Raw genomic sequence first — 18,484 nt, forward strand, 5'->3', positions numbered from 1 at the left:
CGAATGGTAAAAGCAAACCTATACAGACAAAATCACAAAAAGAAGCATACACATACACGTACACACTCACAAAAAGAGAAAAGAAAAAAAAGAACAACAAAAATATATATAAAGGAAGAGAGCAACCAAACCAATAAACAAATCCACCAATGATAATAAACACTAAATACTAAACTAAGATAAACATAAAACCAGAATCAAATTAGACATAGAAAGCACACACCAAGTCTGCAGTTGCTCTCAAAGTCCACCGCCTCAATTTTGGGAACATTCGTTGTCTATGTATTCTTCAGTTGCAGCCTTTATCAAGTTGATTGTGTGGATTTTACCTGCTGCTCCTGAGGCTGCACAGAGAAATTATACCCTTTTACTCTTTGTTCGCACATCTCCTGGGGTTCAGCTTTGGTTTTGGCCCTGCCTCTGAGTGTAGGTTACCCTCAGGAGCCTGTTCCCTTCCCAGAGAGGAGGGGGTTAAAGTAGTGGCTGATTCGGGCACTTTTGCTCAATCATTCTGGGGGTAGGTAGGTGTATGGTAGTCATAATTGGAATGTGAGGCGAGCCTGAGGTGGCAGAGGCTGTTGTGATCTTGCAACAGCCTGATGCATGCTGTGTGTTCTCCCAGGGTACTTGTCCCTGAATCACAGGACCCTGGCAGTGGCTTTCTTCACAGACTCCTGGGGGTGTGGATAGTGACCTGTCATTGCACACAGGATTCTTGCTGGCAGTGGTAGCAGTGTTAGCGGTTCATGCCCATCTCTGGGGTCCAAGGTGATAGCCATAGCTCACGCCTCTCTCTGGAGCTCACTTAGACAGTGCTCTGCCTTCTGTGGGCCCACAGGTAAGGCATCCCCTCTCTTTTAGCCCCCCAAAATAAAGATGTCTTGCCTCTCTGGCAGGTCCAGACTTTTTCCTGGACTCCCTCCCAGCTAGCCGTGACACACTAGCCCCCTTCAAGCTGTATTCACACAGCCCACCCCAGTCCTCTTCCTGGGGTCTGACCTCTGAAGTCCAAGCCTCAGCTCTCATCCCCCACCACCCTGGTGGGCGAGCAGACAAGCCTCTCAGGCTGGTGAGTGCTGATCAGCACTGATCCTTTGTGTGGAATCTCCCAGCTTTGCCCTCTGAACCCCAGTTGCTGTGCTCTCCTTCATGGCTCTGAAGCTACCCCCTTACCCACCCCCCCATCTTGACCAGTGAATGGGCTTCCTAGTGTGTGGAAACTTTTCCTCCTTCACAGCTCCCTCCCAGAGGTGCAGGTCCTGTCCCTATTCTTTTGTCCCTGTTTTTTCTTTTTTCTTTTGTCCTATCCAGGTACGTGGGGAGTTTCTTTCCTTTTGGGAAGTCTGAAGTCTTCTGCCAGCATTCAGTAGGTGTTCTGTAGGAGTTGTTCCACATGTAGATGTATTTTTGATGTATTTATGGGGAGGAAGGTGATCTCCACGTCTTACTCCTCCACCATCTTGAAAGTCTCTACAAATAGACTTTTGAGGACCTAAATTTCTTCCCACATTGCTTAGGCCCTTATTCTCAATGATACTGTTGTTAGTTTGGGTCGCCTGGTGATAGTGTTATCTTAGATGACAAAGTATATTATGACAAATGCCTGTTGCTAATCAGAGACCCACAGACAGTGGGATCCTCACACTGATACATGAAGTTATTGACCATATCTGAAAATATTTCTATGGCAGTTTCACAGAGACAACAACCTAGTCACCTGATGATGCCTCGTGGTATAGTGAAACGTACATTAAGTTTGAGATCAGTCAGAGCTAGGTTACAATCCTGGCTCTACCAAAAAATAGCTGTGTGACATTGAGTCTCAGTGTGCTAATCATTAAAAATTACCTTCTTAATATGGGCCATATGTATAAAGATTAAATGAAATAATATAGTTAACTTAATAGTTAACATTCATTGAATGTGCACAATGTGTCAGGAGTTGTTTTAAGTAATTTATGGATGCTCTTTTTTAATCTTTGCTATAATCCTATAATATAGTATTATTAGTTGAATTGTGTCTCCCCTTCCAAACGTCATATGTTGAAGTCCCAACCCCCAGTGTAGCAGGTGTAATTTCTTAAGATAAGGTCATTAGGGTGGACCCTAATCCAATGTGACTAGTGTCCTTATAAACAGGGAAATTTGTATATAGAGATGTGTGTAAAGGGAAGATGATGTGAAAAGACATAGAAAGAAATCACCCATTTACAAACTAAGGAGAGAGACCCGGAATAGATACTTCCTTCACAGCCCACAGAGGGAACCAACCCGGCTAACATCTTGATTTTGGACTCCCAGCCTCCAGAATTGTTAGACAATTAATTTATGTTATTTAAGCCAACAGTTGTGGCACTTTGTTATGTCAGCCATAGCAAACTACTATACATAGGTACTACTGTTAGACTCATTTTACAGAGGAAGAAACAGAGGCACAGAGAGATTAAGTAACTTACTCAAGTCATAGAGCCAGGAGTGGAACTCAGGCAGTCTAACTCCAAAGTTTACCCTCTTAACTACTACCTTATACTGCCTTCCATGCACAAGTACATCTCAAATACCAGTTTCATATTTGACACATAACAGGTGCTCAGCACATGTGATTGGCCTTCCAATTTAGAAATATAACTATTGCTAAGTTATATGCTATAGGACAGAGGTAGGTGGCAAGTTTGATCAGTAGACTATGAGTCTCTTGCACACAATGAGCAAATCTTAATTCACTGTGGAATCTCCAGAGTCTATGAAATAAGATGTATCACATATTAAACGCTCAATAATTATTTGCTCTTCTTGTTCTTATCAAGAAAACATAACTAACAAATTGAGACTACCACTATTACATTGGTGATATGTATGCTAAATGAACAAGTCCTCACTATTTTAGAGATGGTTAATTCAATAAGAGATGGTTGGAGGATTCAAGAGAATTTGTTTTGAAAAAAGAAAGAAAAAATTGGCTGCAAACTAAACAAATCTCCCCTAATTAAATGCAAAATGCTGCTAGAAGAGGACCCCAAGTAGAAGCTCTGAAAAAATCCTTTTATATAAAGTGGAACAATACCTGAAGTCTACAGAAGCAATCAGTGCTCTATAAGGTTTAAGTCCTCTACAGTGAGCATGCAACTCCTCAGAAACCCACATAGCCAATATCTTACTTGGCATTGCCACAAAGCACCTCAAACTCAACACATCCAAAACCAAACTCATTATCTTCCCTCCCTAAATATGGTTCTTTTACATTGTTCCTCAGTGAATGACTTCACTATCCAGTTGCTCAAGTTAGAGTTCTAAGAATCATCTTGGACATTTCCCTCTCCCTCACCTCCAATATTAAATCCCTTACCAAATTCTGTTGATAGGACCTCCTAAGTTTCTCTAACATCAGTATGATTCTCTGCATCTTCACTGCCTCTACCTAAGGTATAATCTAAGCTATGATCTAAATTATAATAATTTATTGCTGAACTCCTGCACCTCCTAACTTGTTTCCCCTAATTTACCACAGCCCCCTCCAATCTGATCTCCACACTACAGCCAAAGATACATTTCAAAATACATATCTGATTATGTAGCTCCTCTGCTAAAAATATTTGGAGAAAAACAAAACTCTTTAGGATCTCTATGAACTCCTGTATAGTCTGGTCCCTTCCTGTATCTCCAGCCTCAACGTGTACTACTCTCACTCACTTTCCTCCAACCTCTCTGGCTTCTTGGGTTTTTGGACATATATAAAACCCTATATGTAAGACCCTAATGCTGCCAGGCCTTTGCCCATGATATTTCTTCTTCCTGTGTACTCCCTCTTGGCCTAGTTAGTGTTTACTGAACCTCAGGTAAGCTTTCTCTGATCTTCCTTGATACCTCAAATCTCTCTCCAATAGCAAATAGTATATGCCAAACAAATATGAACTTGTGCACAATGGTTTTCACAATGGTAGTGAATGTATGTGTTGCCTATTTGAAGAGCATAACTAATAGCAAAAATTAGTACTTGATAATTTTCTGTCTTGGAGGCATACTCAAGGGTAGTAAGCTGCATCCTGGCAATGATTTCATGTGTAGAATGCCCATTAGAAACCAGAACATCTCCACTACAACTCTGGTGCTGTGGAAGAATTTATTATTGGGAGTGTTTTCCTGATAGAATACATTAGAACTAAATTAGAGGCTAATTGCTCCAGGTTCTAACTAACTGGGGTTGTAGAATCCAGGATTTTTCCATGTCATCTTCAATTGTACCTTTAAAAGGATGATGATATTCGGTGAACCCAAGAGTTAGAACAAAAGGTATTATGGAGGGGATTTCTGTCCTTCCCAGTAGCCTAGTAGACTCTGCTTCTGGGGATTTCACTGAACTTTCTGAACAGAGGGAATTATGCCTTCGAGATAAGAAAACAACATTGGAGTTAACAGATATTCTGACAGGCAGAATATTGAAATGAAGAAGTAAATTAGGATTGGTAATATGGAGAGAGATTAATGAGAAAGGGACAGTACACTGAAGAAGGATGGATGGTGGGTAGGAGGTCCTAGCTTATAGATCCCTGGCTGTAGCTGGGGTCACTTGCTGCAGACCAGGTGGGAGTGAAGTCACTGCTAGCGATGTAATTGGCAGACTCCCAACAACCAACTGGGTCTGAAATAAGACTACTGATCATCCATTGCAGCAGTTTTCCTAGTAAGAAGCAATCATCTGACTCCCATCATATACCAACGGCAGAAAGGAAAACCTGTACCAGTGCCTGTATCTGTAAAGAGAGGATACAAAGGGAACCTGTCTCTAGGGGCAGGGATGAAGAATCTTGATGCTTTGATTAAATTAATTTAGAACTCTGTAAGTGTCTGAGGTACCAGATAGTGTCCAAACTCTCCTCTGTTAAAAACAGAAGTAGTGATGTAATATACCTAGGCTAGAGTTCTGGGACCTGAACCCAGAGTTTGGGTTAGAGTGATGGAAAGAAAAATGTCCTGCTCAGTAGAAGATATACTTTGGGGTCTGATGAAAACAATCCTTTTTTTGGTTCAAAACATGTTCTGTGGTAAGAACTAATAAGTAAGTTGGCTGTGTCCTATATACAAAGCTAGCAATAAACATACTGCCAATGCCTCATCTTAAAACCAATAATCTTTCCCTTTTATTGCAAGGAGATCATGATTCTACCTGAGCAATATACTATGAAGATCAAAAAGACTCATAATGTTTTAGTAACATAATCAAACTAGAATGTAAAATTTAATCTAACATACGTTTACTGATACACATAATTGCTATTTAGCCTCACTGTAATTAGGCATAAATACTAAGGAAAGTTGAAAGGCCAAGGAAATTTTTAATTCTTTTAATTTAACCCTAGATAAATTGGGTGGGGGAATCGCCTTTCCAGAAGCTCTCTATACAGGTTTGTAGAAATGTAAAAGGGTTTGTGAGGATTAGGTTAAGCTTTCACTTTAACAGAGTAAAGATGTGGGATAAGAGAATCTAGAGTCAGTTTAGGGAAGGGGGTATACATCGGGCCAGACCTCACAGTGGTCAAAGGAATCTGGTTTACTTCTTTTTGTTGAAATTCTCAGAATATTTTTAAATGAAATATCAGAAATGTCTGCAAAAGTGTGGTATGTTTTAAATTATCACATTAAAGAAAATGACATTTTTAATAAGCATGCATAATACAATGTTATTCACAAGATTTTTAAAAATTCTTATATATAAATATTAAAAATAGTGTATCACAGAAAGTGTGGTCCAATCATGGGCTCCACATTTGAATTTATATGATGAATCTTTCAATACTGCAATTTGGCAATAAAGACAAATTTGAAATTCGATGTTTTTAGGGAATGTGAAGCCTTGGCCAAGTGATTTTTTTAGGCTCTGCCTGTGATAGGCTATTGAAGGAATCTAAAGCTGTTTGGAGACCTCTCTGAAGAATGAGTATCATCAAACACAAATGGTGAGTGGCCAGTTATTACAGCTTCTCCCACAGGAGGAATGGGTCTGCCAGGAGTTCTGTGCAGACAGACAGATGATTAATATTGAGTGGCTCTAAGCCCTAGGTATTAGCAACTGGGGAATGGACCATTGCTAAAGCTACCAGACTCATTTTTTTCTCAGACTAAAAATAACCTCCAAAAAATATGATCCTTAGCTATCATAAGGCTAGAATTCATGGATATCCAGGTTTAAACCAATGCTAGAGATGCCCACTGACCTCCAGCCTCTCTCCAGTACCTCTCCTTCTCCCATTTACATTGCTGTCTTCCCCATCCACCCAATTCAAAATGGGTGAATTAAAAAGCCTGAGACTGAGCATTGGGAAGCAGTAGAGGTTAAGCACACACACGCACACTCTGGCATGTACTTGGCTATAAGACTGGGATATTAACTCTGAGGGTGCTTGCATGGATTAAATAAAGTCAGTATTGGGCTTATCACAGTGCTCCACCAATGTTAGATGATGGTGATGATGATAATGATGATTTATTCTCTCCAGTTGTGTTCTTCAGAGCCACCTTTGTCTTCAGCTACCTTTTTCATCAGTGGGCCTTCAGCTCCTACCCAGGGCAAAATAAGAATCTCAGTGATGTAGTGAGGAGTAAATGAGGTAATTTAAATGAGTAAATGACTAAAAAGTGCTTAGCAGTGCAGTAGGTACTCAGAATATGGTGGTCATTATTATTAGCTGCTTCTATAAAATGGAAAAAATTAATTAACTATAGAAAGCATTCTTTGTTCTGAAAATCAACAAAAAGTACTTCCTATGGATCAATCAACTATTGATTTCTAATACCTGTAGAGCAATACGGGATAGCTGGATATATGTTCCCATTACCCTAATGAGCAAAACTCAGACCATTAGTTTTCCAAGTATGGTCCCCAGAATAGCAGCATCAGCATAACCTGGGAACTTGCTAGAAATGAAAATTCTTAGGTCTCGCCCACAACCTACTAAATCAGAAACCCTGGGGTTGGGGCCCTGCAATCTGTTTTTAACAAGATGTCCAGGTGATTCTAATGCACACTCAAATGTGAGAATCATGATATACTGGAGTTTTAAATGTTGTCACAAAATATTGATTCTGTGCAAGGCACTTTTTCACAAATACTGTGCATTTCTGATACTCTAAAATGAGAATGATAATATTGGCTGGAATTGTCCGGACTAATTTTAAAGCAAATTCATAATGCAAAAATAATTCCACAACAAATGGCCTTTTTGGTCACCATGGAATAGTGCCTCCTGCTTCATTCCTACTGGGGTCATTAGATGAGACTTCCCTGTTCAAAACTTGTGCAGGTTTAAAACAGGTTCTTACTCATATCTCTAGAACCTATTTCTGAGGATACTGAGGCTTGTCCCATGTTCTTTGGATCCAGATAAAATCAGGATAACTAAAAGGGGTGATATGGTATGTGATCTTGGCAAAGTTACTTAAGTTCTCTCTGCCTTAATTTCCTCATCTGTAAAATAAGGATAATGGCACATATAGGATTGTTGTAGGAATTAAATGTCTTTCTACAGGTAAAGTGTTTGGAAGAGTGACTATACACCATTCATATGTGTTGTTATTATTATTATTACAGCGATGTAGACTAATTTCAGCCCTAAGCTCTTTACCCAATTATTATGAATGGGAAAAACCTACTCCACTTTACCCTACCCCCACTACTATAACCCCTTGCCATCCAGGCACATTCAGGACCTTTATACAGGAGAGGAGTCAAAGATGAACACTTAGCAAAAAAAAAAATTAAAAAAAGAACAGATGAGGATATTATTCAGTTAACTTGTCAGTGAGGTAACAAATATTCATTGAGCATCTATTCTCTTCCAAGCAGTGGACTACATCTGAGAGTAAAATTGAACTGGATTCTGCCTTCACAAAAAAAGAAGTCTAGGGACTTCCCTGGTGGTCCAGTGGTTAAGATTCTGTGCTCCCAATGCAGGGGACATGGGTTTGATCCCTGGTCAGAGAACTAAGGTCCTGCATGCTGCATGGCATGGCCAAAAAAAAAAAAAAAGAGGTCTAGTGGGAGAGACAGGTAAAGAAAAAGTAATCACACAAATGCACAACATACCCAATTAAAAATTGTGGTTATTGCTACTAAGGAAAATTGTTCTGCCAAATGTATAAGGGGGGAAAGGAACGTTCAACCAGAATTCCTGTACTTTGGCTTACAAAGCATTGTCCAGAGCAGGTGGCAAGTCCTGGTTGAGGAGATGAGGCTAGGGAAAATGTATGAAACATTTATGAAGGCCTTTCTTGTAGGTCACACTAAGAGGTTTTAGCTTTTATCTTGAGGGCAATAAGATACCTTTGAGAAATTTCTGATTTTGGAATAATCAATCCTAGCTGCAATGCATGAGAGCAAAAGTAGAGACAGGGAGACTAATTAGGAGTTTATTTTGATAAGCTAGGTAAGAAATGATGTGAGTGGTTCCTATTACTAATATTACATATACATGCTACTTGAGTATCCTTTCTTTAAGCTGATGTGATTCAGGCAAGTGAGGGTTATGATAAGATGATGATTTACAAACAATTCATCCAAGTTGTTTTATTCTTATTATAGAAATAGTAAAAATTTGTTATAGAAAATTTAGAAAACAAATATAAAAAAGGAAACAAACTTCCCATAATCCTTCAACTACCTACAACTTTAATTCGACACCCAACTCAAATATTTTTTCCAATTATAAAAGTAATACATGCTCATTATAGAAAAATTTAAAAAACAAAATTGTCTTATAATTCTACTGCTATCCTTTTTTAATACTAAAATGTGTTTATTTCTGTGGTAAAAATATGTGGCATGTATGTTGAACAAAAATGAAATGATAGTGTAAGTGTACTTTTGTGTCCTATTCTTACATTTAACATTATTATACAAATATTTTCCATGGTCAATGAGAGTATTGGAAAACCTTAAATTTGAATAACTCTGTAGTCATATGCATGCATTATAATTTAGCTACCCAACATCTTGTTGTGAACATTCAGATTCTTTCCAACTTTTTATTGTTATATTTAAATCTGGGATGAGATTCCTTTGTCCCCACCTCTGCTTTTTTGGTAATAGAGATATACTCATCCTTGCACTTGCTTACCTGGTAAACAATATGGGGAAGTACGTTGATCTCTGTGAGACAGCATCTCTAGCCTGGGAGTTCTGATCATTTTGCTGTAACCAACCAAGAAAACAGGTTGTTGAAAGTATAGAAACCATATTATGCAGGGGATGGATTAAGCAATCAGGGATGTTTATGGGAGGGAAAAGAAGGTGAGACATTTCAGCGACCATGACATGGAAGAAGGAGTAGACTTGCTCTTTGTTTTTCCAGGGTCAGTTCCAGGATGCACAGGTAGAAATTTCAGAAAGCATACTTCAGTTCAACATAATAATAGCAAAAATTTGTATAGTGCTTAGTCTGTGCCAAGTTCTGTTCTAAGCATGTTATATGTATATGTATTAAATTACATAATCCTCTCAATATCCTATGAGATAGGTACTATTATTACTCCTATCTTACAGATGAGGACACCAAGGCCCAGATATGTTAAATAACTTGTTCAGGGTCACACAGCTAGCAAGTGGTGAAAGCAGAATTTACACTGAGACATGTGGCTCTAAATTATTCCATTCCACCAACTTTTATTGAGTACTTGTTATATGATAAGTACTGTGCAAAGAGCTAAAAATATAAAGATAATTGAACTACTGATGATTGAACCCCTAACCTCAAGGAACTGACACTCAAATGAATGAAACTGCCATATAAAAAGATAGGTGTACTATAATGTGGTGAGTCTTATGAAATAATTATGTCAGCGTGCTATAAGGGCTAGAAGAGATCCCCTTAGCCCAAACTGGAGGTTCAAGGAAACCTTGCTGTAGAAGTGTGTTCAGAAACAGTATAAGGTTTCATCCAAGCTCAGTGGAAAACTTCCATGTTATATTAGCAATTCTGTCATGAGTATAGGAGGACGCAGGATTGCTATACATTTATTTATTTGGGGGTTAGACCCTCCTTTAAACCAAAGTGTCTAATAAAGGAGCTCCTGAATTGGGAAGATAATTGGGTTCAATCATTGTTTGCTAAAGTTCAGTTATTTACATTTCACCTTCATGATTTAGACCATATCTGAGTATTAGCTGTACTGTTATTTACTTAGTATGCTTTCTTAAATAAACTGACTTATTTTACTAAAAAATTGCATCGAAAATAACACTACCATAAGTAGAAAGCCAGTCTAACTCCCCATAAATAGAAGGCAACCATTAAAATACATGCATACTATTAGAAAATAGTTAACTCTGTACTGCCTAAGATAATCCTTCATAACACTAGGGGTATGCCTAAGACATGTTGAAAAATGCTGAATGAAATGATCTCTTCAGGCCCTTCCTACAACAACATTCTGTGCTTGGGTGACCAACTTTTGCCTCTAGTGTATGCCTCCAGTGTTTTATTTTCATCATATTTGTGTATATTTTCCCACCTGTTCTTCACATAGTCCTGATCATTTCAGCTATGTGTTTACACCATGTAAACAGGTGTAGTTGCCTATATCCCCATGACATACTATAGATTCACTTCCCAGATCAAACCATTTATCTCACTTTATGAAGTGAATTACCATTGCTAATCTGCCTGCCTTACACTTTTAAATTCACTACTAACCTGACCTGAAAAGGTAATGTCCTGTCATTGTGGCTTAATGGTAGGCTGCTACAACTATATTTGTGATATTGACTTGAGAGGAAAGAGCTACCACAATCCAGGGACATTTGGACAAACAAAGAGCAGAGGAAGGAAAGAATAAAGGTGCAATACCTCAATAGGTATGTTAGTGGAAAGGTTTTAAGAAAGCACTGAATACATACTCCCCATCTTCTTTCTTCTCTCCCTCTTACTTTCTCAGGGAAGTAATAAGACTACAATAGGCTGTAGGGTGAAAGCCATTCTCCCACTGGTTTGGGAGACAGTGGTAGATGGACACAACCCATCTGTTAGGAAAGTGAGAGCTACCTGTGGTAAGGCAAGGATGGTAATCATGAGTCTGCTTTGCAGGGGAGAGCTGCAGGGCCCTGGTGCCTCTCTGAATCCAGCTCAATGATAAAGAAGTTCCTGTTCTATTTATACATTTCCTTTGACAATCTTGTATATTTATTTGTTTAATATGAAAGCAAGAATGCAAGTCTTTTTCTTGTATACTCAGTAGAATCCTTCCCTGACTCAGGAATATACATTTTTGGGACCAGGCCAAGGATGTTATTCCTTTCCTGCAGATGAGGCTGAGGATCCCAGTTTTTCTGCTTTGGCTTTGCTGTTAATTATAAAGCCTCTTCCCTCCTCCAATTTATAGGTGTGGTAGCATCTATGGTCTAAATAGTGTGAAAAGTCCACACACACATACACACACACACACACACACACACACACACACACACATACAAACCCCTAGTCAAGCTCTGCTCATAAAGTTAGCAGCCTGAGGTACAACTAAACTCGTGGATGGTAGCAGGCCTGCTAGAGCTTGCCCAGGATGGGGCTCTTCCAAGAGAATTTCAAAGCCTGGTCACCTGCTCCTGGCCCATTGGCCATTCCTAAAGTGAATTTAGTCATGCCTCTGAATGTCTCAAGCAAGCAGTTTAGTTATTAATTTTTATAAGTTATTCATATACACAAGTATAGGAGTTATGGGAAACATGGAGGCATGTTCCCAATATCTGTGTCCAGAAAGGGACGCAATCTAAAGCTAGTAGATTTAAGAGCTGCCATTGCTAAGAATAATAGTTATCCTATCTTGAGTGCTTTCTTTGTGTGAGGTACTGTGCTTTGTAGGCTATAATCTCATTGCGGGCAGATCCAGGACTTGTGGGGCCTGAAGTTTATACAACGTTGGGGATCCTCTTTAAGAAAAACACAGTTTGATCACTCTCAGTGTCTTGGAAAGGCCATTCAAATGAGGGGCCTCGAAGCTCAAACTTCATTAATTTCACTGTAAAGCCACCTCTGCATCTTTTTAAATCTTTTGACAATTCTGAGAAGTACTAGCAGTATACTTTTAAAAGAAATAGGTGAGGAAACTGACTTTTAGAGAACTGAGGTCACTTGCTCAAGGTTGTACAGTTTGTAAGCTAAGTCATTGTTTTTCTCCCACAATCTCTTTCCAGGTTTTCTCTTCTCAGCTAACTGAATTTCCTTCTCTAAAATATCCTTATCCTTTGCTGGCAGAACTTAGCACTGTCTTCTGGCATGTGTGAGGAACTTAACACTTGTTCAACATTAGCAGAGGGGCAAAAGGTCTCCTTTTAGCTGAGCTCACAGGGGGAATATTCCCTCTGGGGAACTGCAGAACCAGAAGAAAGCGGGTGAGGAGGACAATATTTTTCCTATTAGATCTGAGCTATGCGCTACTTTCAGCTACACTTTTGTTGTTCCATGAACAACAGTGACTTAAGAATGCAGGCTTTTCTGTTTATATACAACTTGATTTCCCCAGACCAGCTCTACGCTGTTGGGCCCCTATCTCCCCATGCTCTCCCTTCCCTTCCTCACTTCACCCTATTCTACCCCACCTTCCTCTCAGCCCCAGCTCCCCAAGACTTCTCTTTTGTTGTTGTTCTACTGGGAGCAGGGAGGGTGGAGTCCTCTTACTGAGGCTTTTCCTCCCCTCCCTCCAGCCCTCAGACTGGGCTCCACCCTACTAGTTTGTCAGCTGGCTTTCAAGAAAAGGAGGAGGAGAGGCAAGAGGATGAAGAGGAGGAAGAGGGAAAGGGAAAAACAGTGTTTCTTGGGCCCTGACACCTGGGTTATCTGCATATTTCTTAGCTGTTGTTCATTGGGTCCCTGCTTAATTTAACTCTTACATCCCTCATCTGACTCTGGTTATTAAGAGGAAAGCACAGGCTGCTACTTCAAGCAGGCAGTCTCAAGCCTTCGGGTTTGATAGAAGGAGTTGAAGGTATTGCAGGTCACTGTTTGGTTTATTTCTTAAGGAAGCTAATACAAAGGAGAGTCTGTGTTGCTTCCTGGAAGGAGAGGGAAACTGATCTCAATTTCTACTTCTCCATACGTGTTCCCCCATACCCTTTCCTGTGACTTACATGGACACTTGCTGATTATTGATGTGTCAAAAGGCAAAGAATATAAAGGAAAAGTCCTGCCTTTGCAATTAGCTGTGATATATAAAACATATATATATATATATATACTCAATAAGTGTATATATGTATACACATATGGCTTAGACCAGTTTGGCACATAGTTAATGGTCAATAACTATTATTATTGTTAATAATAATACCTGGCACTCAGGTTACAGAGATGATAACATCTTGTGCCTAACTTCAGGGACTTTATAGTCTAGTGTGGGCAAGCAATTATATCAACAAATATGTGCCCTGAGGTAGAGAAGGGCACAGAGGAAGCGATGGTTAGTTCTGCCTGAAGGAATTAAGTAAGGAGGGGAGATGATCTTGAATTAGTCCTTTCAAGGAGGTAGACAGAGAGCTTAGGCCATTTGAGAAAGAGAAAGAAAAGTGAACCAAAGCATAGAGGATGGAAATAACCTGGTATTCTCAGGGATATTTAATACAGGTAAGGCCCAGGAAATCAGCAAAAGCTCTGCTGCCTGAGAGGTAGGCAGGGTCCAGATCACAGCAGATTAAAGGATGAGTCCCAGAGTGTTGCCTTGGATGTTGGGGTACATGGTGATGTCATTCAGGTGAACTACAGGAGGAATAACCGAGTTTGGGGTGGAATAAGAAGAGATGAGACAATTAGAGATTCTGCCAGCAATATCAAGTGAGTGGGCATATATGTGTTGGGAAGTACTGGGCTGTGAACCTCAGTTTTCTTATTTTTAAAAGGGGGCTTGGGAATTCCCTGGTGGCCCAAAAAATAAAGGAGGGGCTTGGAGAATATAATAGCACCTATTCTCCAGGGTTGTTATCAGGAATAAATGAGAAATGATGAATGTAAAAACACCTGGCCTAGTAACTTGCCCATATTAGGTGCTGAATACACAGTAGCTATTATTATTTCTCCTGTCTCTCTGCTCCCTCCCTCTCTCTGCTTTGTTTCTTCTCTCTTCTTTCCTCCCCTTTAAAAGAACTGTGGTAGGAAAGAGGCACTGAAAAAGGCCTGTGGTTGCCTGTGACTTCCTGGCCTCCTATTAAATGGTTTAGAGAGGGACTTTCAAGCAAGGGCAAAGAAATCCTGGAAATGTGGCTGATTTGCTATGGATTCAGCTCCGCAGGGATCTTCCACAATGCCTGGAAGAGAGGCCATCTCAGGGGTTTGAGGACTCTATTCTTAGAGGTCTGGTATTTGGGAGACTAAAAAGAATCTTTCAGTATTCACAGTTCCTTCATCTCCTCCTTCTTCCCCTCCCACCCTTTCACCCTCACCTTCTTCCCTTATATCTTGCTAGAAAATGCCCCCAGTTCCATTCTCCTTTGCTCTTTGTCTCCTCCCTGAGAAGATACTGTGACTTCGTTGTCCTTGCTAGTGTCACAGTGTTACCATGCAGAGCTAGGACTGTAAATATTTTTCAGTTGCCAGCTTTCTTGCTTTTCCCCTTCCCTATTCCTCCCTTCCTATACAGCCCCCACCCCCAATTCCCACATCCCTTTCACCCTCCCTCAGCTTAACACGCAAATGGATAGGTGACCAAACGGTGTGCTTGCAAGCCTCTTTAAGAATAAGGAACTGAATTTGTTTGGGTTGTACCTGCTGCTTCTGGAGACTGCCGCCAGGGAAAAGACCAGAGCTCTCCACACTGGGCCCCGCCCCACCCCCTCCCTTCTCCCTCCTTGGTCTCAGCGCCCCCCTTCTCCACCTCCTTCCACTCTTCACTCTCCTCTAGTGTCCGCCTGTTCCTTTTAAGTAACTCCACCCTCAGGATAGTCACACCACTTCTCTGGTTCTAGCCGGGCAGGAGGCAAGTCACCCCACCCACTCGGGTTGCCTAGCTAGCACTGTCGGTACTGACCCTCATGAACGTGAGGTCCCCAGTGGGGCAGCTAGGTGCACCCAAGAAACCTCACTCTAGAGTACCCGCACAAGTTCTTGACGTTTTTTGCTGAAGCCCCTGTCCTAGACTGGGGTGCCCCTATGTGTTTCCACCAATCGTAGGCATTTGCCCCTCCCTTCTTTCTTTTTAGGAAGGCTTTGGAGTGTGCAGCAGCAACAACGGCAGTAAAGGGATCCTTTTGTGGTATATTCTCCTGGGTTCCTGTCTTGAAGGAGTCCTCCGCCTCAACTTTGTATTCAAGTAGTGCTTTGGGGTTTGGGCTGGTTTTCTTAGCTCTTAGCCCCGGCACTCTCCTCAAGGGTGTGTGGAGTTCAGAGGATGGGTGGAGAGTGGGTTTGGCCGGAACTGAATTGGTAGAGGTGAAAGGGGAACGGAGGATCCTCAACCTTGGCCATTTGGGCCCAGCGAACCCACTTTATTTTTAGCCGAGGAAAAGAGCTAAAAGAGCATTGCAGCAAGGGGAAGATTCTTTTTAGGAAGTCGGTTTTTCTGGCTCCCCAATTTGGGGTTGGATGCTTGAGAGCTTTGTTTCCCTTGTTTCGAGGGTGGTCCAGCTGGGTCTGAATCGACTCTGTCGGCTCTGGCCCTCCTCCTCATTTCCAGCCAGGAGAAAAAGAGGAGGTGGGGGGCCGAGAAAGAGAAGGCAAGAGCGAGCCGCCTGGCGCGCTGTCAGACAGGGGCGGGTGTGAGGGAAACAGCTGTCTTGCGATCAGGAGTATGAGCCTCTCAGAGGACCGCATGAGCTCCGGACACTTCAGGAGTCTCCAGCTAGTGACATGGGCGGTAAGTGACTCCGGAATTAGAACCCACCCAATCCCATCTCCTCCCTCTAGATTCTATCCCCCATCCCACCCCCACTCCTCACTTCTATAGGTTTTAGTAGAGGGAGTGCGGCGGGGGCGGTGGGGAGAGAAGGGTACAAACATTATGTGGAATTAAATGAAACTCAAGGGAAAATGACTTTGCTAAAGGGCTGAGCAAAGGGGGGTTCGGAATGGGAGGAGTACTTTGGGGATCCTCGTAGGAGAAATGAAGAGGGGCACGAATGGATGGATTTGTTTAATTTAATCCGCCCTGGTTTGGTGCTTTCATTTTTCCTTCAGGGGTAAGGTTTGTCTTGACTTAACCCCACACAGCCAAAGTTGCTACCAGAGAGAACGGGATTCGGAAGGCCAACGTTCCAAGGTAACCCCCCTAAATAGTAGCAGGTACCTAGATATGCTTCTAAAAGGAAGAAGAGCAGGGGCTCAATGTTTGAGCCGAGGCTATTGAAAGGCGAGGCCCTGAAGGCAGCCGCCAGGGAGGAGCTGCTTTGGGCGTGCCGGCTCTTTAAGGAGGGGCTGGGCATGGTTGGAGGAGAAAGCATAGGCCCTGCCCTGGCTCTTTAAAACGTGGCTAAGGCGGTTGGTTTGTCTGTGTAGGTGGAAGATTGGGCCGAATTGCTGGGAATGCTGGAGAGTATCGATTTGCAATGGTCACTTAGAAGAGCTGCCTTTTTGTGGGCTTTTTATGTTTAACTCTAAGAATTTGGGGGAAAATAAATCACAAAATAAATAAAACTTATTCTTTGGAAAAATAAATACAAACAGATGGTCAAGGGAACGATCCTTTATTTCCTTTTGTTCTGTCTACATTGTAAAGAAAAGCGTTTATTAAGCAGCAGTCTGATGGCACTCAATGTGATAATAACTAGGCAAAGAGAATAATCTCCAAATTTGAATTTGAAGCTGATGGAGACTATGATGGTTGGGGTAACAGGCAGATCTGCTTTGAAATCCTAATGCCACCACTTACTAGCCGTGTGATCCTAGGCATTGCTTTTCTCTACTAGAGAATGTGGAGTAATAATCTTAAAGATATTTGGGTAGATTAAATACCTTAGTGTATGTGACAGAGGCTGCCACTCCATGTATATCTTAGTTTCACTTCCTTTTCCTGCTCTGTTTGAGACTCTTTCTTTGGAGCACCGCTGATAGAATTAGTGTTTTGCTGTCCTTAAAACACCTTCCAGGGGGTGAAAGGAGACCTTGGAATATTGAATTAGCTTGCCCAAAGTCTGAAGCTAGAACATAGGTTTTGCTTGCTACTGGTTTAACATTGTTCCCACTGGACTTTAGCACCTCTGAGAGAAAGGGACACTAGCCTGCCTTTCCCCTCATTCTTTGGACAACTTAACTAGGATGATATAACCAACAGGACCTTTGGACAACAGAAATCAGTGACTTACAAATGACCTCATCCCATTCTTCAGATTTTTGGGGGGCACCCTTATATATGAAGGTTTTTAATTTTTGGTGACTGTTGGGAACACAGAGAATGGGCTGGGAACAGTGTCTTCAGGTTGGTTTGGGGGGCAGACAGGCAGAAAACATAGGAAGGGAAGAAATATAAACTCAAAAGTAAAAGTGATAGGTGAATCTAGTCCATCCTCAAGACCGGACTAGTTAATGGCTCTATTTTCAGAGCTCTGGGGAGCCATAGGTACCTCTCATTAGGGCTTTCAGGATACATTCGAAAGAAAACTGGGGAAAAAACATGAACTAGATTACCACCACCATTGCTTCAACTCCCCCCAACCCCTATCATCCTAGTATATGCATTTCTGAAATGGGGCCCTTGTTGGTTCAGTTAATTGAATTCCAATAACCAAGTCACCAAGCCTAGTCTAGTCATCTTTCATCTCTCCAGATTGTGTGTATCTGGTGGTGAGGGAGATCAACCTTTTCTCATTCTGGCAGGGGCATTATTATTATGTAACACATTTATATATTCACCCTCGCCTTGAGTCAGTTCTAGTTTATTGTCTCACTTACACTGATGAATAATAAGATTGCCTTTGGATATATAATTCATTTAGCAAATATGTGTTGGCATACTGTGTCAGGCACTGATAAAATTGTTAAAAACTCATTTTCTATTCCTCCATCTTAAATGACTTCTTTTTGCCCACCCTCCCATTTAAACCTCAATCTTCCTTCAAGTCCTATTTTAGTCCTTAGTCCCCACATAAAGCTTTCCTTATCTCCTCAGCTATTCCTTAGAAATTGTACATCACTGTCTGTTCTGCTCAGTGGATACTTATAAGTGAACTGCTTTGTAATGTACTTGTTTTTATGATTTTTTCCTTAAAACAGTATTTATAATATTCCTCTCATTATTAATCCCAAATCAAATGCCATTTGTATGAAAATTTACCTGATCCTTGCATATAGAAATAAACTCTTTTGAGTTTCCGTATCACTTTACCCACATTATCTGGAACCTACACAACTCTCTTCCCTGTATTTTGGTCATTTCTGTACATATCTAAGCCCTTACCCCATTTCTAGACAGAAAGGTGCTTGAGGATATTACTATGATTGTATCTTCAAAGTACTTACCCAATTAACTTTCCCATGTAAACACGGGGTACATATATTATAGATGATCTTCTAAGATT

General features: G+C 41.0%; 1 protein-coding gene and 1 long non-coding RNA gene across 2 annotated transcripts in view; both read left to right on the plus strand.

The window, feature by feature from the left end:
- LOC309977759 overlaps window positions 1-18,484 on the plus strand; it is a 984,496-nt gene that overhangs the window by 12,359 nt on the left and 953,653 nt on the right. The gene's annotated exons all lie outside the window — the stretch shown is intronic.
- KLF8 (KLF transcription factor 8) overlaps window positions 15,763-18,484 on the plus strand; it is a gene marked incomplete at both ends in the record, with an annotated part of 70,648 nt that continues 67,926 nt past the window's right edge. Inside the window, one exon of the mRNA XM_082864067.1 lies at window positions 15,763-15,828. Coding sequence (XP_082720193.1) covers window positions 15,763-15,828 — 66 coding nt within the window. The remainder of the gene's footprint in view (window positions 15,829-18,484) is intronic.

This window comes from Leucopleurus acutus, assembly GCF_964270905.1.
Source record: "Leucopleurus acutus genome assembly, chromosome: X".
NCBI classification, from domain to species: Eukaryota; Metazoa; Chordata; class Mammalia; order Artiodactyla; family Delphinidae; genus Leucopleurus; species Leucopleurus acutus.